Here is an 18,280-nt window from a genome sequence, read left to right on the forward strand (position 1 = left end):
ATGACTTCCAGAACCAACTGGGACACTGAGGTCAGTAGATCAAGCAGAATACCATTTACAGATTACAAAAGTCTTCCTTTTGGATATTGTTGTTCAGCTCATAGTTGATTTCTATATATTTCAGGTGGAGCAAACGACAAAGCGCATAAAGAAATGGGGGAGCAAAGAAATAAGAACTGAGAAGAAGATGGATTGCTGATACCAATATATGAAGTTTCCTACAAAAACATTAACATGAAAAGCTAACATTGTTGCAGCATAGATTTAAGGAGAAACTCAGGTGTAAGTTCCCAATTTTATTTCTAGAACAGTATAGGCTCATGTGCCAACATGCTCCCTCAGTCATTTCTGTGTTCAAATAAAGAAGGGGAAGCTGAGCAGCTATCATGGCAGCCAGTTCACATAGTTGATTAGGTTAAGTGATAGAGGGTTAGGCTAGCTATTTAGTCGTTAGTGTGGTATCTAATTAGAATGGTATGAAAGGGGAGAATGTACATTGTACGAATACGTTGCTGTCCTTGATTTCAATCAATGAGTATCACAAAGAAGTTTGTGGCTTCCATTCAATAAGTGGGAGGTGAAGAGTTAAAGATTTCTTTATTGTTCTACACTTCTACTGTTTTCTGCATAGCAAAGAGAAAATGTTCTGGTAAATGTCTGAACTTTTCACTCTAGCTGAAGATGTCGAGACTATACTTCTTTGACAGGGAGACATACATTACTTCATGGGATCTGTTACTTTGAGATCTCTGTTTGTAACCATATGCAGCTACCTCAAGTCATAACCTTGTAATACTAATACTAATTTCAGTACACAAATCATATAACAGAAAAGTCCTTACTGGTCGTTTGAGCTACTATTGGAATGGCTTCTGATTTGTGAAGGCCTCAGCTGATCTCTTTGCAGGGTTAGATTCTCTGCTACCAAAATACAAGTGTAAAGACAAACAATACACTTGCTCATCTACAATCCAACCCATCTGAAGCAAATTTAATTTAGGGGAATTTTCAAATACACCCAATTTTAAAGAGTGGTTTTAAATAAAACCCACCTAATATTACTATCTGATAGACATCTAAAATGTATCAATTATGATAAATATTATGTCATATTTTTTCTAAATTTTACACAATTGCCACCATTCAACTATAACATATTAATATAATAAATAAGCTTAATTGATATTGTCTTATTTACCTTAATTATGAGTTTTTCTTCTAACACTAACATTTTTCAATCAATTTGCAAGAATCATGTAGTTTTCTTTATTTTTATGAAAAAATCTAGATTAAAGGAATTCATTCTCTAATCTATACATAAGGTAAAATATAATATGAATAAGATATCTGATCTAAACCCTAAACCCTATACCCTATACCCTATACCCTAAACCAGTGGCGGAGGCAGAAACTATATGACTGAGGGCACAATTTAATGATCACAAAAATTTTCTTTGAGAAATAAGTATATAGACACCATATAGCTTTCCATATTTGAAAGTGCATCAATTCAATTCAGCACAAAATGTATAAAAAGGTTCATATATCCATCTACTACAAAAAAATTGTTTCCGTCACAAAAAACAACTAAAACCAGAAACAATAGGGCAGATGTACCTATAGTTGTCCTCGACGAGGTGCCATGTTTTGAAATCGCTGAATTATAACTTCATTGTCAATGGCATTGAACACATCTTTCTCAAGGTACACTGTTAAGCTATCATTCAACCACTGATCTCCCATTCGATTACGCATTCGATTCTTTATGATGTTCATGGCAGAGAATGCCCTTTCAACTGTGGCTGTTGCAACTGGAAGTACTAGTGCCAAGGTAATGAGCAGATATACATATTGATAAGTCTTATGCTTTCCTGTCTCAACAAGTTTCAGTGCTAGATCAGATATTCCATGCATGTTTTGAAACTTAGAGTTAGACTGCATATCATCAATGTAAATATCAAGTTGTGACTCTAGTATCAACAAATCCGATGTAGAAAAATCAGCCGGATATAAGTGAGCAAGATGCATCAAACGTTCCTTGTTAAAACAAGAAAATGTATCATTCGGACTTAAACAAGCAAGGCAGAGGAGTAGCTCTGTATTGGCCTCATTGTAAACGATTGTTCAACTCTTGTAGTTGGAGATCTATCACAGCACAAAAGAAGTCAAAACGATAATAGTGCAAATTTGTGATTTCTGGACTTTTACGCTTGGATTTCCATGGACATAGAAGCTGCTCACTCATGTTAGGAACCATGATATTTTCTTTCCCACAAAACACAACAACTTGATCTAGTAAAGAATCCCATCCATTATCCCTCATATCCTGCAATTTTTTCTTGCATATTTTTACTAAATCCATTGCATTTACTATATCCTGATCATCTCTTTGTAAGGCTTGCGACAGTTCATGACTAATTCCAAGTACAATCCTCATCAAGTGTAAGCTAAATATGCAATCAAAAGATTGTAACAGCCCCAACGAAATAAATGCATCATGTTTCTGATCAGAGCCTACTTTGTCAAATGCAACTTCATCTAGCACATCAATTATGGAAGAAAACATGGCAGTAAAGTTTATGAGTGTACCATAATGTGAGCTCCAACGTGTATCGACTGAACGTTTAGGCTCAAGTTCTTGATTTAACCCTCTTCCACTTGGAAGTTCTCCAACCTCCAATGCTTTAATAACTTTAAGAGCTTGCTTTTCTCGTAAAATGTCACGACGTTTGGAGGAGGCCCCAACAATATTCACAACTTTAGCAATAGAAGTGAAAAAAGCACCTACAATGTCATATTTTTTTGCTACAGCCACCAAGGCTAACTGAAGTTGATGTGCAAAACAATGAACATAGAAAGCACTCGGATTCTCCTTCAAAATAAGTGTCTTCAATCCGTTCAGTTCCCCACTCATATTACTTGCTCCGTCGAAGCCTTGACCACGCAAACTTGATGTGCTTAAACCATGTTTACAAAGCAATGCATCTATGGCTTCTTTAAGTGTCATGGAAGTAGTATTGGCAACATGCTGAATTCTAATAAAACGCTCAATTACAGAACCCTTCTTATCCACATACCGAAAATTACAGCCATTTGCTCTTTCACCGAAACATCTCTAGACTTCATCAACTATAATAGAGAACAATGCATTACCCATATCTGTAATTATAGCCTTTGTAGTTTCAATTGCAGCAGCATGAACTATCTCTTTTTGGATCACTGGTGATGTCATTTTGAGATTTTCAGGAGCATTTTGCAATACAACAGCTCTGACTTGTTCATCATGATCAGCAAGAAATTGTAAAAGCTCTAGAAAATTACCTTAATTACTTGAATTATCGGATTCATCATGGCCTCGAAATGCAAGACCTTGTCTTAGAAGAAACCGAATACAATCTACTGATGCAGTAAGCCGAATTCGATATGATGTTCTTGGATTGCTTAGCATTCTTGTCTATGATGTTTCGAATGTGTTGTCTCTCATTCATGAGGTCTTCACACTTTCTCAAAGCTTGGTTATGGGCACTGTTGAGGTCACCAACATGAGCATGTAACCTTTTCTTGTCCTTCCAATTTCGATAACCTGTTTGAGTAAAAACATCACCTCCTCCTTGTCCTCCTGTATTTGTTTTAAATAAGTAGCAACACAAACAATATGCAGCATCCTGTTCTATACTGTACTCCAACCAATTAGGAAAATCATCAAACCAAGCAGAGTTAAACTTCCTTTCCTTAACTCCAAATGAAGACTTACGAAATTTGTGTTCTTTAGGCTGACGAGGACCTCTCTGTAAATATTCTCTTCGAACTTGGTCTCTTATTTTTGGATCATAGTTTGAAATACTCTTTCGTAATCCAGGATCAGAAGGAAGATCAGCCAAGTTTATCTCTACCCCAACACTGATGTTCTTTGGTACAAAGTCTGATTTTCTTTTAAAGAATCTTTCCATGACTTTACAGAATTCACAACTGCATAAGATAATCACAATAAGCTAAACCAGAAGACTAGAATTCTAGATTCATATGACTGATATGAGAATTGAGATTCACAAAGCATGAAAGCAGTAAAACGATAATAAAAATCAATAAGAGAATATCATGTGGTCTCTAACCTGTAGCAACTAGCACTTGAAGACAAATCAATGATCACTAGTTCACAACCTCATCACCAACTCGTCATCAATCACCATCACTCCATGACTCCATGTCTCCATCAGTCCATGACCAGACCAAAGAAATTCAAGAGGGCAGGGAGGGAGAACAAAGACGACAGCAACTTCTTCTAAGAAGAATAGGAACAGAACCCCAAAAATTCTTTAACTATCAATTTAGGTTTTATTAAATCACTTGGGCTTTATAAATATATATGGGTAATGGGCTGTTTTTTGTTTGAGTGGTTTGGGTAATGGGCTGTTAACTTCTTTTAATTTAGTTAATACATGTAAAACTATAAAGAATATCAATTTCACATGAGGCACAATTGATCAAAGTGAACTAACATACAAAGTTGACTGCAGGCACAGGCCAACGCTGGCCCTGTATTGGCTCCGCCCCTGCCCTAAACCCTAAACCCTGAACCTATACCCTAAACCCTATGCCCTAAACCCAATTTTGGGTTTCTTCTTTTTAGGTATATTATCATATCATGCCCTATTTAAAAGGTACATTAGAAACGTAATTAGTAGAGAGTAAAATGTTCTCTCAATTAGGATGAGAAATGATATAATAATATACCTAAAAAGAAGAAAATTAATCAAAGAACAAGAACGTGTACCTTACAATTAGACATTTTTCGACTATGTAGAGAGATACCAAATGTGAGCTTAAGAATGAAAAGTATCATCCTATTACAAATGACATACTTCTGTATATAGCATATATATATACACACTCAAGTTAGTAATAACAATGTAAGAAATTAAAGAATGTAATTGATTATGACAAAGTTAAATCTAACTAAATTTTAGTTAGTATTTGAGTTTCAAATTGATGCTAAAATTGAGAAATATACCAAATTTAGCTTTCTATTGTCTAAAGGGCAAATTAGAGAAACCGAAAAATGAAGAAAACTATTAATTATAGACATTTGCTCTATAAAGTATGTTTGCTTATGTGAAATGGGTGTAAAATAAAAGAAAAATATATATGAGTTTATTTTAAAAAAAATCTAGTATTTTAGATTTTTATCTGATTTTCTCTTTAATTTATTTATGATGCTTATACTTCTAATGTTCCCCTGTACACTTTATACTTTTACATAACTAAATATAACATCTAAATATCCAAATTATTTCTTTAGGCCATACACGAAACTATGAGTATGAAACTTTATGGGCACAGTGATCTGATAAAAGATTGGGACTGAAGTCGGTCAGATGTTACATTCATGCCGGAAAATAAGACTCAAGGCACCATTTTCTAAGGTTGTGATTCTTGGATGAGATTCAGATTTTTTTTGTTACGTTGTTGACATGATGACTAACCAACCCACACATGACACATGCACGTCGTATATTCAGGATAGTCATTCATCACGACATGAAGTCCTCCACTATATTCCAACGTGGATTTGTTTATATGTTTGAAGCGACAGATACCAACACAAAGAATCCCTACCTCATTTTACTACTACTTTCTAGGAGTGAGCTTTCACTATTTCTCGGCACACATTTCTGGTCCAGTTAGCTAGCTTTTCTTCCTTTTCAGCCAAACTTCAAATGGATGATACGCAAAGTTCTCCCTTGCTGAGCATCAAGGCTTCACCGGAACCCGATTATGCTCCGGTGAAGACCTTTCAGGAGGGCATGTCAGTTTGTTGGAAGGAGACTGTGAAGCTGTGGAAAGTTGCAGCTCCGGTGGCTTTCACGACTCTCTTTCAGTTCCTCATCCAGTCTGTCACCACCATCTTCATCGGACATCTCGGAGATCTTGAGCTTTCTGCTATTTCTCTTGCTCATAATGTCATCAACGCTATTGCCTATGGCTTCCTGGTATGTATTTGCATCTCTCTCTTCCTTTGATCAATCATTATTTGACTTCCATTTGTTTGTTTGTATGTGACATGTATAGTGTTTCTCTCTCGTGTAAGGTTGATATCCACAGGTTTGGACTTGGTCTAACAAAAAGTCTAAATTGGCAAAAATTGATAATACGCCACAGTAAATTTTCTCAAGAGTGAACTGTGTAAATTACATTTTACTCGCAAGAACATGGTAGTTAACTACAGAGACTAAATTAACGACAGTATCACTTTTTCTGTCATACTAATTCTCTTCTCAAAAACCATGTCCGGCCTATAGTACGTTTATATGCATTGGGTTAACTTTTGTTGTGACCTTACATGTTTATGGTGTCTTTCTTGATTCATGGGACTTCATTAGATAGATTCCTATGTCTTTCACTCTTTCTCAGAAATGGTGGTAATAGAATAAGGCACATCTAGTTAGAACTGTATATGTATGACTTGGTGCATTTTGAATATTGCAGCAAGGTATGGCAAATGCACTTGGAACTCTATGTGGTCAAGCATATGGTGCAGGCCAAGTTGATTCACTTGGCATCTATATGCAGCGCTCCTGCATTATCCTATCCATCACTTGCTTCCTCCTTTCGTCGATTTACATTTTTGCTACTCCATTCCTAAAGATTTTAGGCCAACAAGACAGTATAGCTGAGTTTGCTGGAAAATATTGTCTGTTGATTATCCCTCAGATGTTCTCCTTTATCATCAATCTGCCCACCCAAAAGTTTCTTCAAGCTCAGAGCAAGGTGGGGATCATCACATGGATCTCCTTTGTGGCTCTAGTCACACACACAGGACTTCTTTATCTCTTCATTAGCGTACTCGGCTGGGGGGTGAATGGTGCAGCTGTTGCTTATAATATCACATTTTGGGAAGTTGCAGTTGGTCAGTTTATGTATGCTGTGTTTTTTTGCAAAGAGGGTTGGAGTGGATTTTCATGGTTAGCTTTCAAAGACATTTGGGCTTTTGCTAGGCTGTCCCTGTCCTCATGTATGTTCTTTTGCCTAGAGATGTGGTACGTTATGAGTCTCAGCATTCTTGCCGGGCAACTTGAAAATGCAGTGATTGCTCTTGGTTCCTTTTCTATATGGTAAGAGCTTCACAACTTCCTTGTCTTCTTAGCATTGTGTACATGTGATGATGAGTCTAAAATGCTCTTGGTTTTTCATTGTTAGCTTGAACTTTCAGAGCTGGGAAGTCATGATTTTGACAGGAATAAATGCGGCTATAAGGTTATTAATGCTGCCTATGTTTATGTACTGTTTCCATTTTTGGGGTGATGTTAGCTAACATATATATTCATATCCTTGTTAATAATCTAGCATTCGAGTCTCGAATGAACTAGGGATGGGGCATCCCAGAGCTGCCAAATACTCCATATGTGCTGCAGTCGTACAATCCCTCATCGTTGGGATCGTGTCTATGACTTTTGTCTTCATAAGTAGAGACTACATTGCCAGTGTTTTCACAGACAGCAAAGTCATCCAGCAAGCTGTTGCTCGTTTAGCATACTTTGTTGGTATAACCATGCTTCTTGCTAGTGTTGCACAAGTTTTAACAGGTAAGTTTAGAATGACTTCTTTGATATCATTTTATGTATAGAGCTTCAGAGTCCCCATTTCATTTGCAGGTGTTGCTATTGGAAGTGGATGGCAAGTGATGGTAGCTTATATAAATTTGGCTGCTTATTACCTATTTGGTCTCCCACTTGCAATCTTTCTTGGATTTAAAGCCAATTTGGGTTCAATGGTATCAGTTCATGATCTCTATCTTCCTGCACAAATAATGTTACATATAAACAGTATTTTACTTAATTTTGGATTTCACAACTTAGGGACTATATGGTGGCATGATAAGTGGAAGTGCTCTTCAGATCTTATTCCTATTGATTATGACTTCCAGAACCAACTGGGACAAGGAGGTAAGTAAATCAAGTAGAATATCATTTACAAATTCATTTCCTCTGTATTGTTATTCAACTTATGATCGGATTCCTATAATTTTCAGGTCGAGCAGACGACTAAGCGCATAAAGAAATGGGGGAGCAAGGAAATAAGAACTGAGAAGATAGGTTGCTGATAGTAGTATATGAAATAAAGCTACTCACTCTTGCTGCATAGATTTAAGGTGAAACTCAGGTATAAGTTCCTTAGTTTATTTCTCGAATAGTATAGGCTCATCTCTCAATATGATCTGCCACACTCATGTCTGTGTTTGAAACTTTGAATATCAAAGGGCAAGCTGAGCAGCTGATAAAATGCGGCCAGCTTAAGGAGGTTGAGTGAGGTTTAAAAGCAAGCTGTTTTGTGGTTAATAATGTGTTTATTAATTAATTAGTTAATTAGAATAGTAGCTAGTAAAGGAACAATATATTTACATTGTGTTAATACAATTTAGAACTAATATATATACTGCATCCTGTGAGGAAAAAATGTAAAAGAACATGTTCTGGTGAATGTGTAAACTTCCCTTTGAGTTGAATAAGAGATTACCTCATTGGGATATATATGTTATAAGACCTGTTACTGTGAGACCTCAGTTTGTAACATTAACTGCAGCCAGCTAGCTCAAGTACCTCGTTAATAATACTACAAATTTCATTACAGAAGTCATATACAACTACAAAGTCCTTGCTGCATGAAGCCAGCATTGGCTTCTGATTTGTTAACATCCCTGGTCATTAAATTTAACCCATCTGAGCCTGAGGACTGTGGCCGGTGAGTAGCTCCGATGAGGTGATTTTTCTAAGAAATTGCAGCTTCAGTTGCAATTCCAGTACTTGATTATTCAAATTTCCGTCACCTCCATCTTTGTAGGCCATCTCAGAGACCTTGAGCTCTCTGCTTTCACAATGTCATTGCCAACATCCCCCATGGTTTCCTAGCCTGGCTTGCATCTCTATCAATATATACCTTTCCAAATCATACAGTTGATGTCCGACACACCTACATTTCTTTCACAAACTAGTTAGCAAATCATACAGTTTGAGGTGTGTTTTCCTGGAACATCAGTTACTGTGATCAAATAAAAAAGGGCAGCCTTGACTCAGTTCATGATGTCGGAGATAATTGAAGGACTGGTGGGGATTTGTATTTTAGTTTAAAAGGTGGGATAGAATGTAGAAATCTAATTATATATTTGTATGAACATAGTTATGTACTGAATAATATATTCTTCAACAAATAGTGACATTGACAAAGAATTTGAGGCCTGCTTAACCATATGGTGGGATCTCATGCTTTTATTTCATTCCATTATATATATTAGATTTGAAATCAGCAAGGATCGGATATTACTATATTTAGTATTTTCTGGTGAAGAATCTTATTCAAGCATATATTTGGGGTCTAGAATTGCACAAAAGATGTCGATAGTTAAGACGGATATAAACCTGTGTGAGATCTCAGATTTAGACGCAACTACACGTTGTTTGCTTTGTAATATTAAATGTAGCTACCTCAAGAACTTGTAGTATAACTTGGATTTGTACTAATGTCAGATCATATGACATGTAGTCTTCACTGCTTAGAGCTATCAGTGGCTATCTGAGTTGTGAACATACCGGCCAGCGCGCTGATCTTAATTTCTTTGCTACCAAAATGGAAACACAGACAGTACCGTTGCTGATCATCAAACGTAAACCAGATGAGACTGAAGACTATGCGCCAGTGAGTAGCTTTGAGGAGGCCATTTTAGTCTTTTGGAAAGAGAGGTGAAGCTGTGGAAGATTGCAGCTCCAGTTGCAATAACAATGTTGTTTCAGTACTTGATTCAATCTGTCACCACAATATTCGTAGGCCATCTCGGAGACCTTGAACTCTCTGCTGTTTCACTTGCTCACAATGTCATTGGCAACATCTCTTATGGTTTCCTGGTTTGCATCTATCTCTATATCCCTCCTACTAATCATAAATCGTACACAGACACACCTGCATTTGTTTTACAGACAAGTTAGCGTTAGACTGCGCCTTACTACATATGTTACTATCCTATGTTTGGGATCTTTAACACATTGTGACAGTTCCATACCTCCATAGAACAACATTTAGTACTCCTATATTTGATTTTCTGCGAGAAACTAAGAAAAAGTGATTGAATAGTTATTGTACAATGTCTATGTATGTAGCAAGGTATGGCAATTGCATTGGGAACACTTTGTGGTCAAGCATATGGTGCAGGCCAAGTTGGTTCACTTGGTATCTATTTGCAGCGCTCATGGATTGTCCTATCCATCACTTCTGTGATCCTTTCATCAGCTTATATATATGCAACTCCAATCCTAATGATCTTAGGCCAAGACCCTCGTATAGCTAACCTTGCCGGAAAATATAGCAGGAAGATTCTTCCTGAAATGTTCTCTTCTACTCTCAATTTGTCCACCCAAAAGTTCCTTCAGGCTCAAAGCAAGGTAGGAGTGATCACATGGATGGCCTTTGCAGCTCTCATTGCACAAACTGGACTTCTTCATCTCTTCATCAACATTTTCGGATGGGGATTAGATGGTGCAGCTGCAGCTTACAACATAACAAATTGGGGAATTGCTATTGGTCAAGGTGTGTATTGTGTGTTCTGGTGCCAAGAGGCTTGGAATACTGGATTTTCATGGTTGGCATTTAAGGACATATGGGCTTTTGCAAAGCTTTCCTTTGCTTCATGCTTCATGTTTTGCTTCGAGTGATGGTATGTCACGAGTGTGAACATTCTCGTCGGTGTTCTTCCCAATGCAGTGATTGCTCTTGGTTCCTTTTCAATATGGTAATATAGCTAGATCCTTCAATTCAATACAGAACAAGTTCTGTTTGCTATATATTTGTGATCATTACCTCATCAAGTATATTATTTGTTTCTCTCAATTAGCACCAACTTTCAGAATTGGGAGCTCATGTTGTTAGTCGGAATAAATGCTGCCATAAGGTAAATGCTGCACTTTTCTTGTAAATTTGTGTCACATATGATCATTGTGTTCACTAAATGTATATATCATTCCCTATCTATCTGCAGCATTCGAGTCTCCAATGAACTAGGGAAGGGGCACCCAAGAACCGCAAAGTACTCAGTTTGTGTTGTTGTCTCACACTCTCTCGTGGTTGGGATCTTGTTCATGATTACTATCTTCTTAACTAGAAACTACATTCCCATCATCTTCACAGGCAGTGAAGATATGCAACGAGCTGTCGCTCGTTTAGCATATCTTCTCGGAGTAACCATGCTTCTAAACAGTGCTACACAAGTGTTAACTGGTATATATAGTCTCTCTAGTACTGTGGCCTAATTCTGCTCACTTCCAAAGTTTTAGTGATCATGCAATTTCTTGGTATTTTTTTGTTTGCAGGTGTTGCTGTTGGAGGTGGATGGCAGGTGATGGTAGCTTATATAAATTTGGGTTGTTACTATCTGTTTGGTCTTCCACTTGCGATCCTTCTTGGGTTTAAAGCAAAACTGGGTGCCATGGTAATACTCACTTTCACTCATTTCCTTCTTTTAATTAAAAGTAATTTTCAGTTCTGCTTAGACTGTGTGATATATTCTGGTTTAAATGTACATGTATATATAGGGGCTATGGGGTGGCATGATGAGTGGTAGTGCTCTTCATATCCTATTCCTACTGATTCTGACTTCCAGAACCAACTGGGACAATGAGGTATATAGCTAGAAACCAAATTTGCAAACAACTAGCTAAGCATACATTTTACTATTTGGTTTTACAAAAAAAAAAACACATTCTACTATTTGATTTTTACTTCTTTTATCTACGTTTCACTAAAGTTTCAATCAGAGTAAGGATACAAGTAACTCATCTCATATCTCGCTTATCAAATCAAGACTCGAGGCATAGACTACACATTGTGATGATTGAATCTATATGTATTGCAGGTGAAGGAAACCACAAAACGCATAAAGAAGTGGGGGAACCAAGAGAAGAGAACTGATCAAGAAGATAACTTGCTGAAATTGTAATGTAACTGAAGTATAATTTCTCCTTGCTGCTTCCTAAAATAAACAAAGTATTTACCTTAGTATTGCTTAGGGTCTGGGCTTGTTCTCTTGGTTCTCGATCTCTTTGCGCTATATACTAGTCGACCCAACAAAACAAGAGGATGTACGTATACCTAATTTGACATTATTGTTTTTCATGATTGCGAGATTACTAAGAACTTTGCAAGAGACGACTTATTTAGAACTAAGTATCCATTGTTCTATATTGCATTTCATATGTTGTAACCAAAAGAAAAAAAAAAGAGAGAGAAATTGCATTTCATATGTACAAAAAATCTCTCACACGTTAAGTTTTACATGAACTTGCGATCACCCATTATAGCCATGATACTTGATTTCTAATTCCTCTCCCTGCAGCTCATTCTTTTTGTTTGAACTTTGAAGGGTAGCTTAGCTCTCCTCCTGTCACCATCAACCTCAATATCACGTACTTTTTCGGTTATTCATTTCTTATCAACCACGCACTTTCAAAAAAAAAAAAACCACGCACTTCACTAATATTTTCTTTCTGGTGAAATATCTGCATAGAGTTTTCACATCCCGTCGTGGAACTTTTGGCTCCTTTGCCCTCATAGCACTAAAAACTAGCACATCTATACGTGCACCAGTTTAGCACCGATCGATCAACTTACCAACTTCAACTTCTTCTTCTTCTTCTTCTTCTTCTTCTTCTTCGATCTTGTCATGATTCATGTGCAGAATGCTGGACCGCACAGATCTGCCCGACATTATAGTTATGGGTGTGCAATTGAATCCGATTCAAACGGTACCAAACTCTCACCAATGGGAGAATTATTGTTTGGAGGTTTGGACTGTTGGTTGGCATAAGCAACTGTTCCTAGTACGTTCCTACCAGTTTCATTGCATGGGAATCATTGGAGACTTGAGGTTTTTCATGGTGAGATATTGAGAGCAATTGAACCGGTCCAAGTTCAAAAGAGCTGTCGTTTTACGTTCGAAAATGAAAGCTAGGGAAGTAGTATATATGGAGTTAAAACTTTAATTAAAGTCATAGATGGAAATCGACTAGGAGTCTTTGAGCTAACTATAGCGAATTAGCGATCATGACATGTTTTGTTTAAATTGGGAGGATGTGGTTAATTTGGTCACGAATCTTATCTTTTTGGTTTGTTTTTATGGGTTTTGTGATAACTATGTATAACAGCATTTCGATCAGTTTGAGAAGAAGAATGTAATCCTTACATCATGAAATATCTTAATTACCGATTGTGGGATTTGAAATGTGATCGAAAATCCTACACACTATTAGTGACTGACCATGTGAACATTACTTTTAACCATATATAGTGAATAATACCTCCATAGAACTAGAGAAATTGTCACCCAAAAGGGTTTATCCCTTTGTTATTATCATGTCACATTAAATGAACTTAACCTAATCAAATTCATGAAAACATACCACATTTTCCATACAATCTTTCTTTTATGTTGATGTTAATTTACTAGCAGCCATGCAATTCATGAGCCAATAATAGTTAGAGTAGGTAAAGTTGGCACTAGATTTTAGTGGTGGGTGTGTATATTCAAATTTCCTAAATCATAAAAAAAAAAAACGTATACGGATGTTAATTAAGAACATGAATCAAGTTCATTACAAAACAATAACTCAGTAGCTTTTGGTTATTCTATAGAATATTCAATCGAAAAATCTTGAGTGAACATCAAGAAATTACACTTTTCAAGTTATCAAAAACAAAGATTGCATGATTGAATTTTCAGCCACTATATGGTTAACATGATCGGAACAAACATGATAGGATTATCATTGTTTTCGAATTCCCATTAGTGAAACCAGATAACTACGACGTGGTAAATTTTCGGTCAACGTAAACGAGTAAAAAGTCAAATTCTTCGCTTCTTCTAAAACCCTATAAGTATCAACACCACTCGTTCATGCATTTCGCCCTCCAAACCAAACCCAACAAACACCGCTCCTTCTCCCATCAAAGTCTCTCCTCTCTTTGGCTACCTTCCACTTGATCAGGACTCTTCACGTGTCCCTCCGGTGGCCGGAAAAACCAGATGGAGGAGCCGCTGCTGAACAGCGGAGCCGTCGTGGACTACGAGCCGGTGACAAGCTTCAAGCAGGCTAGGGAGATCGCATGGAAAGAAACAGTGAAGCTATGGAGGATTGGAGGGCCTATAGCCTTCACCATAATCTGCAACTTCGGCACCAACTCCGTCTCCACCATGTTCGTCGGACATATCGGAAACCTTGAGCTCTCCGCCGTCTCTATCTCTCTCTCCGTCATCAGCACCTTCTCTTTCGGCTTCCTGGTAACATATAACATACCTCGACTCTTTGTTTTCTTTCTTTCTTTTATCTCTATAAGTTATTTGTTTTCTAGTAGTTTGAATCATTGTGTGCAGTGCATGGCCTAGTTTTCTTTAATTGGTTGAGATTTTTCCTCCTCATTTCTGTTACGGACTTTTCTAATGGGGTAGGTAGCGTTCAGTGATCGACTTCAGTCACATACTCAAACAACCATTCCTACTATTTTTTGTGAAGTGTTCTCACGTGAAATCATAATCTGAATGTCATCGGAACTAAAGTAGGTTGAAAATGGAGAATAATTTAAAGGATTTATGAAGTTTAGATTTAAATTCAACGGTCAAAACAAATAATCTGTAGATTGTAGAATATCATGTTCTTGTTCTTGTATATAGAGTCTCATAATCTGTATAAAGTATAAACTATTTTGAATCGACGTTTGTGGTTGATCGACTATTGCAATTTCTCAGTTAAGAAATCTTGGAAACCGGTAGTGTTTAAAAAGCGATAAGTTGAAGAAAACAAAACAAGTTGAAGAAGAAAAAAAAAAAAAAAACTTTTTTACTTGTTTTTCTCTGGATTAGGTACTGCTCAATTTCGAAAAAGACGAACTCTACTGTGATAGTGAAATGATTAGTCTTGTTCTTCAACTATCAAAAGGAACACGTAAACTCTGTTTTCTTTTGTTTTGGTCTTTACCTTCTTTCATGCTTTTGGTGTATCTGAATGAATCTGAGTTTGTATTTTTCTGTTTTGTCTACATTGGTGTGTTTACCTAAATTGGGTTCTCCGGTATTGTCGTTTTACATATTTCCTTTGTTGGTTTACCTTCATAATCCATTTCATTACTATATACTAACTCTTTAGCGTATGTATCTTGAACAGACTGCAGTATTAGCCATGTGTTTTGAGTTTCAACATAACCCTATTAATTTGTACAAATTTATTGTAGCTTGGTATGGGAAGTGCACTAGAAACATTATGTGGACAAGCATTTGGAGCTGGACGTGTTAACATGCTTGGTATCTACATGCAAAGGTCATGGATCATTCTATGGACTACCTGCATAATCCTCACGCCCCTCTATTGCTTCTCTGCGCCAATCTTAAAGCTTCTAGGCCAAGATGCTGATGTATCCGACCTCGCAGGGACATTCACCGTGTATGTGATCCCTCAGCTATTCTCACTTTCCATCAATTTCCCTTGCCAAAAGTTCCTGCAGGCACAAAGCAAGGTCTTGGTCCTTGCTTGGATCGCATTCATCGCCCTGATGATTCACATTGGACTTCTTTACCTCTTCATTTATGTGTTGGATTGGGGGATATATGGTGCAGCTGTAGCTTATGACATTACAGGTTGGGAACTTGTGATTGCTCAGCTTATTTATATATTTGGTTGGTGTAACGAAGGGTGGAGCGGGTTTTCATGGCTGGCGTTCAAAGACATTTGGGCCTTTGTGAAGCTTTCTCTTGAATCGGCTGTCATGCTTTGCCTTGAGATTTGGTATATGATGAGTATCATCATTCTTACTGGCCATCTTGACAATGCTGTCATCTCTCTTGATTCGCTTTCTATTTGGTAACAACACGACCTAATCTCACTGACTTTCATAGTTTGGTTGGTTCATTTTTCTGTATGAAGTATCTGATTTTCACTTGATCAATTGAAATTTCAGCATGAATGTCAATGGATGGGAAGCAATGCTGTTCATTGGAATCAATGCTGCTATTAGGCGAGTACCTGCAGGATTCGATTTGTTTCACTATAACTTCTGCTCTATTCACCAAAAAAGAAAAAGAAAAAATTCTGCTCTAATGCCAATTTTCTGAAACTAATTTGTTGTTTCTCTTCCAACTCTTATAGTGTTCGAGTTTCTAATGAACTTGGATTGGGGCGTCCAAGAGCAGCTAAATACTCGGTCTATGTGACAGTGGCTCAGTCTCTGCTGATTGGAATTCTCTGCATGGTTATCATCTTGATTTCCAAAGACTACTTCTCTGTCATCTTCACTAGCAATGCTGAATTGCAAGCAGCTGTTTCAAAGCTAGCATGGCTTCTCGGAATCACTATGGTTCTCAACAGTGTCCAGCCTGTGATTTCAGGTCTCAATAAATCGCATTTCTTAGCTTACATACTTCTTCTCTTCACCTTTGATTCACTGTTTACTAAACCTGGATTCCTTCTTTTCAGGTGTTGCTATCGGAGGCGGATGGCAAGGAATTGTGGCTTATATCAACTTGGGTTGTTACTACATTTTTGGGCTCCCATTTGGATTCATTCTTGGTTATGTTGTAGGCTGGGGAGTGACAGTAAGTAATTCGTGATGTTTCGGATATTCTTTTCTTGTGTATTGGAAACTCAAGCAGATATGTTCAAATACATTGTAGGGGATTTGGGGAGGCATGATATGTGGAACAGCTCTTCAAACATTGCTGCTCGTTATAATACTTTACAGAACCAACTGGAACAAGGAGGTAATTACTTAAAACTAGTCTTAGCAGCACACCATGTTCTAACTCAATTCATTGAAAATAAATGACTAATTGTGATTCGTTTTCTTTATCCGCAGGTGGAAGAAAGTTCGTCCCGAATGAAGAGATGGGGTGGACAAGATATAAAAGGCGAGACGACAGCTGATAGTATTATATGATCAACTTCCTCTCTGATTCTTCTGCGTAGTTTCTCTGTATACAGTGAGAAGGAGGGGCCTCCCAAATTTTGTGTTTTTGTCCAATTAAAAATTGAGACATACATGGTTAATTTTTTTAATGACATCACGTGTGAATTCTGATTCTAAGTAGGTTATCTATCTGTTCAAAGTCACTTAGTAATTACTTTTATGTAACCTCAGAATGGAAATTCAAGAGCAATGCATGTCTGTAAGAATCCTAAAGGGCTTGAACAGCTTTTCACTGCTCTGCAACAGAATATCAAATCAGAAACACTCTGCAACCAAGTGAAAGGAAAGTATTTGAGGCCACAAGCAACAGTAGCCGAAACCATATGCAGTCCAATAGACAAGTTTGCAGTTTTCTCAAAGCCTATTCGATCTCTTCTTCATCTTATAATAAATGTCAACAAAATTTATGATAGACTTGTTTCTCATGGGAGTTAAACGCAAGCGTCCAAAATGGATTCGTGAGATTGGAGTCATTGGACTATTAAGCATGTTACGGCTATACGTACAAAGACATTGGGTTGATTAGATTAATCGTTATTTAGCTAAACAATGTCATTAGGTCAGTCGACACTTCCCATATATGTATATAGGTATCAACATAGTCTACCACTAAAATGATCTATGTTATGTATGAACTAATATACAGAGAGTCAATTACGTACGTACCAGGATGATCGGTGGCCTTTATGCTAACCCCATCAATTGGAAATAATCCTTGTTCCTAAAGTGAAAGCAAAACATCCACAAAATCCGATCCTTTTTTTTTTTTTTTTGGTTTCAAAACTGATGAAAATGCACCCAAGAAAATGTTAACATGCTTAATCCCTTACTAAGATATAACGGATGATGAGATAGAGAACCAAACGAAGTTTAATTTGCTGCCCTTTCGGATGTCGTAGCTATAGCTAAACACAAGCTTAATTTGCTGCCCTTTCGACGACACATTAAGCAGCTTGCGAAAAATCGATCACTTCAGTTCTTTGACACTATCACTTGGCTTCACATCAATACTGATAAGTTTCCCATCACAAACACTTTAACAAATATATCTGAAAATTAATAGGGAGCGAGGAGATCCATCGATTTTTGACGTTATAAAAAGCCAATGTAATATTCAGATATCCTCAAGCTCGATCATTTCTGGAAGAGTAATGCTAGGTGAACCACCTTTTAGGGAACCACCTTAGAGACCACCTTATATGGCAGCTGAGATGACATAGCCATATCACCAAAACATAATTTATGTATTTTTTGTTTTTTTTATTGTTTCTTAGTTATAATTTTCTTT

The 18,280-nt window shown here is 37.1% G+C and overlaps 4 protein-coding genes across 4 annotated transcripts in view; 3 read left to right on the plus strand and 1 right to left on the minus strand.

Annotated features, from left to right (window-relative positions):
- Nucleotides 1-3,347: 3,347 nt before the first annotated feature.
- On the minus strand, nt 3,348-3,950 carry LOC101308726. The gene has a single exon (XM_004309141.1). It carries the CDS (start codon nt 3,948-3,950, stop codon nt 3,348-3,350), a length of 603 nt encoding a protein of 200 aa, XP_004309189.1.
- A 1,719-nt stretch (nt 3,951-5,669) lies between these two features.
- LOC101310647 (protein TRANSPARENT TESTA 12-like) lies at nt 5,670-8,610 on the plus strand. The gene is made up of 7 exons (XM_004308013.1): nt 5,670-5,990; nt 6,487-7,112; nt 7,198-7,254; nt 7,345-7,583; nt 7,653-7,771; nt 7,857-7,943; nt 8,030-8,610. The coding sequence occupies exons 1-7, from the start codon at nt 5,718-5,720 to the stop codon at nt 8,099-8,101; spliced, it is 1,473 nt and encodes a 490-aa protein (XP_004308061.1). The 5' UTR covers nt 5,670-5,717; the 3' UTR covers nt 8,102-8,610.
- Nucleotides 8,611-9,621: 1,011 nt separating this feature from the next.
- On the plus strand, nt 9,622-11,980 carry LOC101309018 (protein TRANSPARENT TESTA 12-like). The gene is made up of 7 exons (XM_004309142.1): nt 9,622-9,690; nt 9,786-9,896; nt 10,149-10,575; nt 11,173-11,262; nt 11,355-11,473; nt 11,577-11,663; nt 11,897-11,980. Exons 1-7 carry the CDS (start codon nt 9,622-9,624, stop codon nt 11,978-11,980), a joined length of 987 nt encoding a protein of 328 aa, XP_004309190.1.
- Nucleotides 11,981-13,944: 1,964 nt separating this feature from the next.
- The window catches only part of LOC101310939 (protein TRANSPARENT TESTA 12-like), a 15,792-nt gene continuing 11,456 nt past the window's right edge, over nt 13,945-18,280 (plus strand). The window contains exons 1-7 of the mRNA XM_004308014.1: nt 13,945-14,317; nt 15,265-15,890; nt 15,988-16,044; nt 16,176-16,414; nt 16,503-16,621; nt 16,700-16,786; nt 16,882-16,958. Coding sequence (XP_004308062.1) covers nt 14,063-14,317; nt 15,265-15,890; nt 15,988-16,044; nt 16,176-16,414; nt 16,503-16,621; nt 16,700-16,786; nt 16,882-16,958 — 1,460 coding nt within the window. The 5' untranslated portion in view covers nt 13,945-14,062. The remainder of the gene's footprint in view (nt 14,318-15,264; nt 15,891-15,987; nt 16,045-16,175; nt 16,415-16,502; nt 16,622-16,699; nt 16,787-16,881; nt 16,959-18,280) is intronic.

This window comes from Fragaria vesca, linkage group LG7 (genome assembly GCF_000184155.1).
Source record: "Fragaria vesca subsp. vesca linkage group LG7, FraVesHawaii_1.0, whole genome shotgun sequence".
Classification (NCBI taxonomy): Eukaryota; Viridiplantae; Streptophyta; class Magnoliopsida; order Rosales; family Rosaceae; genus Fragaria; species Fragaria vesca.

What these genes read in the sequence shown, in the direction of transcription:
- LOC101309018 (XM_004309142.1), top strand. Translation starts at nt 9,622, where the DNA reads ATGGAAACACAGACAGTACCGTTGCTGATCATCAAACGTAAACCAGAT. An exon ending in AGACTGAAGACTATGCGCCA is followed by an intron (nt 9,691 to 9,785) that starts GTGAGTAGCTTT and finishes ATGTTGTTTCAG; the next exon opens with TACTTGATTCAATCTGTCAC. An exon ending in GAACCAACTGGGACAATGAG is followed by an intron (nt 11,664 to 11,896) that starts GTATATAGCTAG and finishes TATGTATTGCAG; the next exon opens with GTGAAGGAAACCACAAAACG.
- LOC101310647 (XM_004308013.1), top strand. Translation starts at nt 5,718, where the DNA reads ATGGATGATACGCAAAGTTCTCCCTTGCTGAGCATCAAGGCTTCACCG. An exon ending in AAGCCAATTTGGGTTCAATG is followed by an intron (nt 7,772 to 7,856) that starts GTATCAGTTCAT and finishes TTCACAACTTAG; the next exon opens with GGACTATATGGTGGCATGAT. An exon ending in GAACCAACTGGGACAAGGAG is followed by an intron (nt 7,944 to 8,029) that starts GTAAGTAAATCA and finishes TATAATTTTCAG; the next exon opens with GTCGAGCAGACGACTAAGCG.
- LOC101308726 (XM_004309141.1), bottom strand. Translation starts at nt 3,950, where the DNA reads ATGGAAAGATTCTTTAAAAGAAAATCAGACTTTGTACCAAAGAACATC.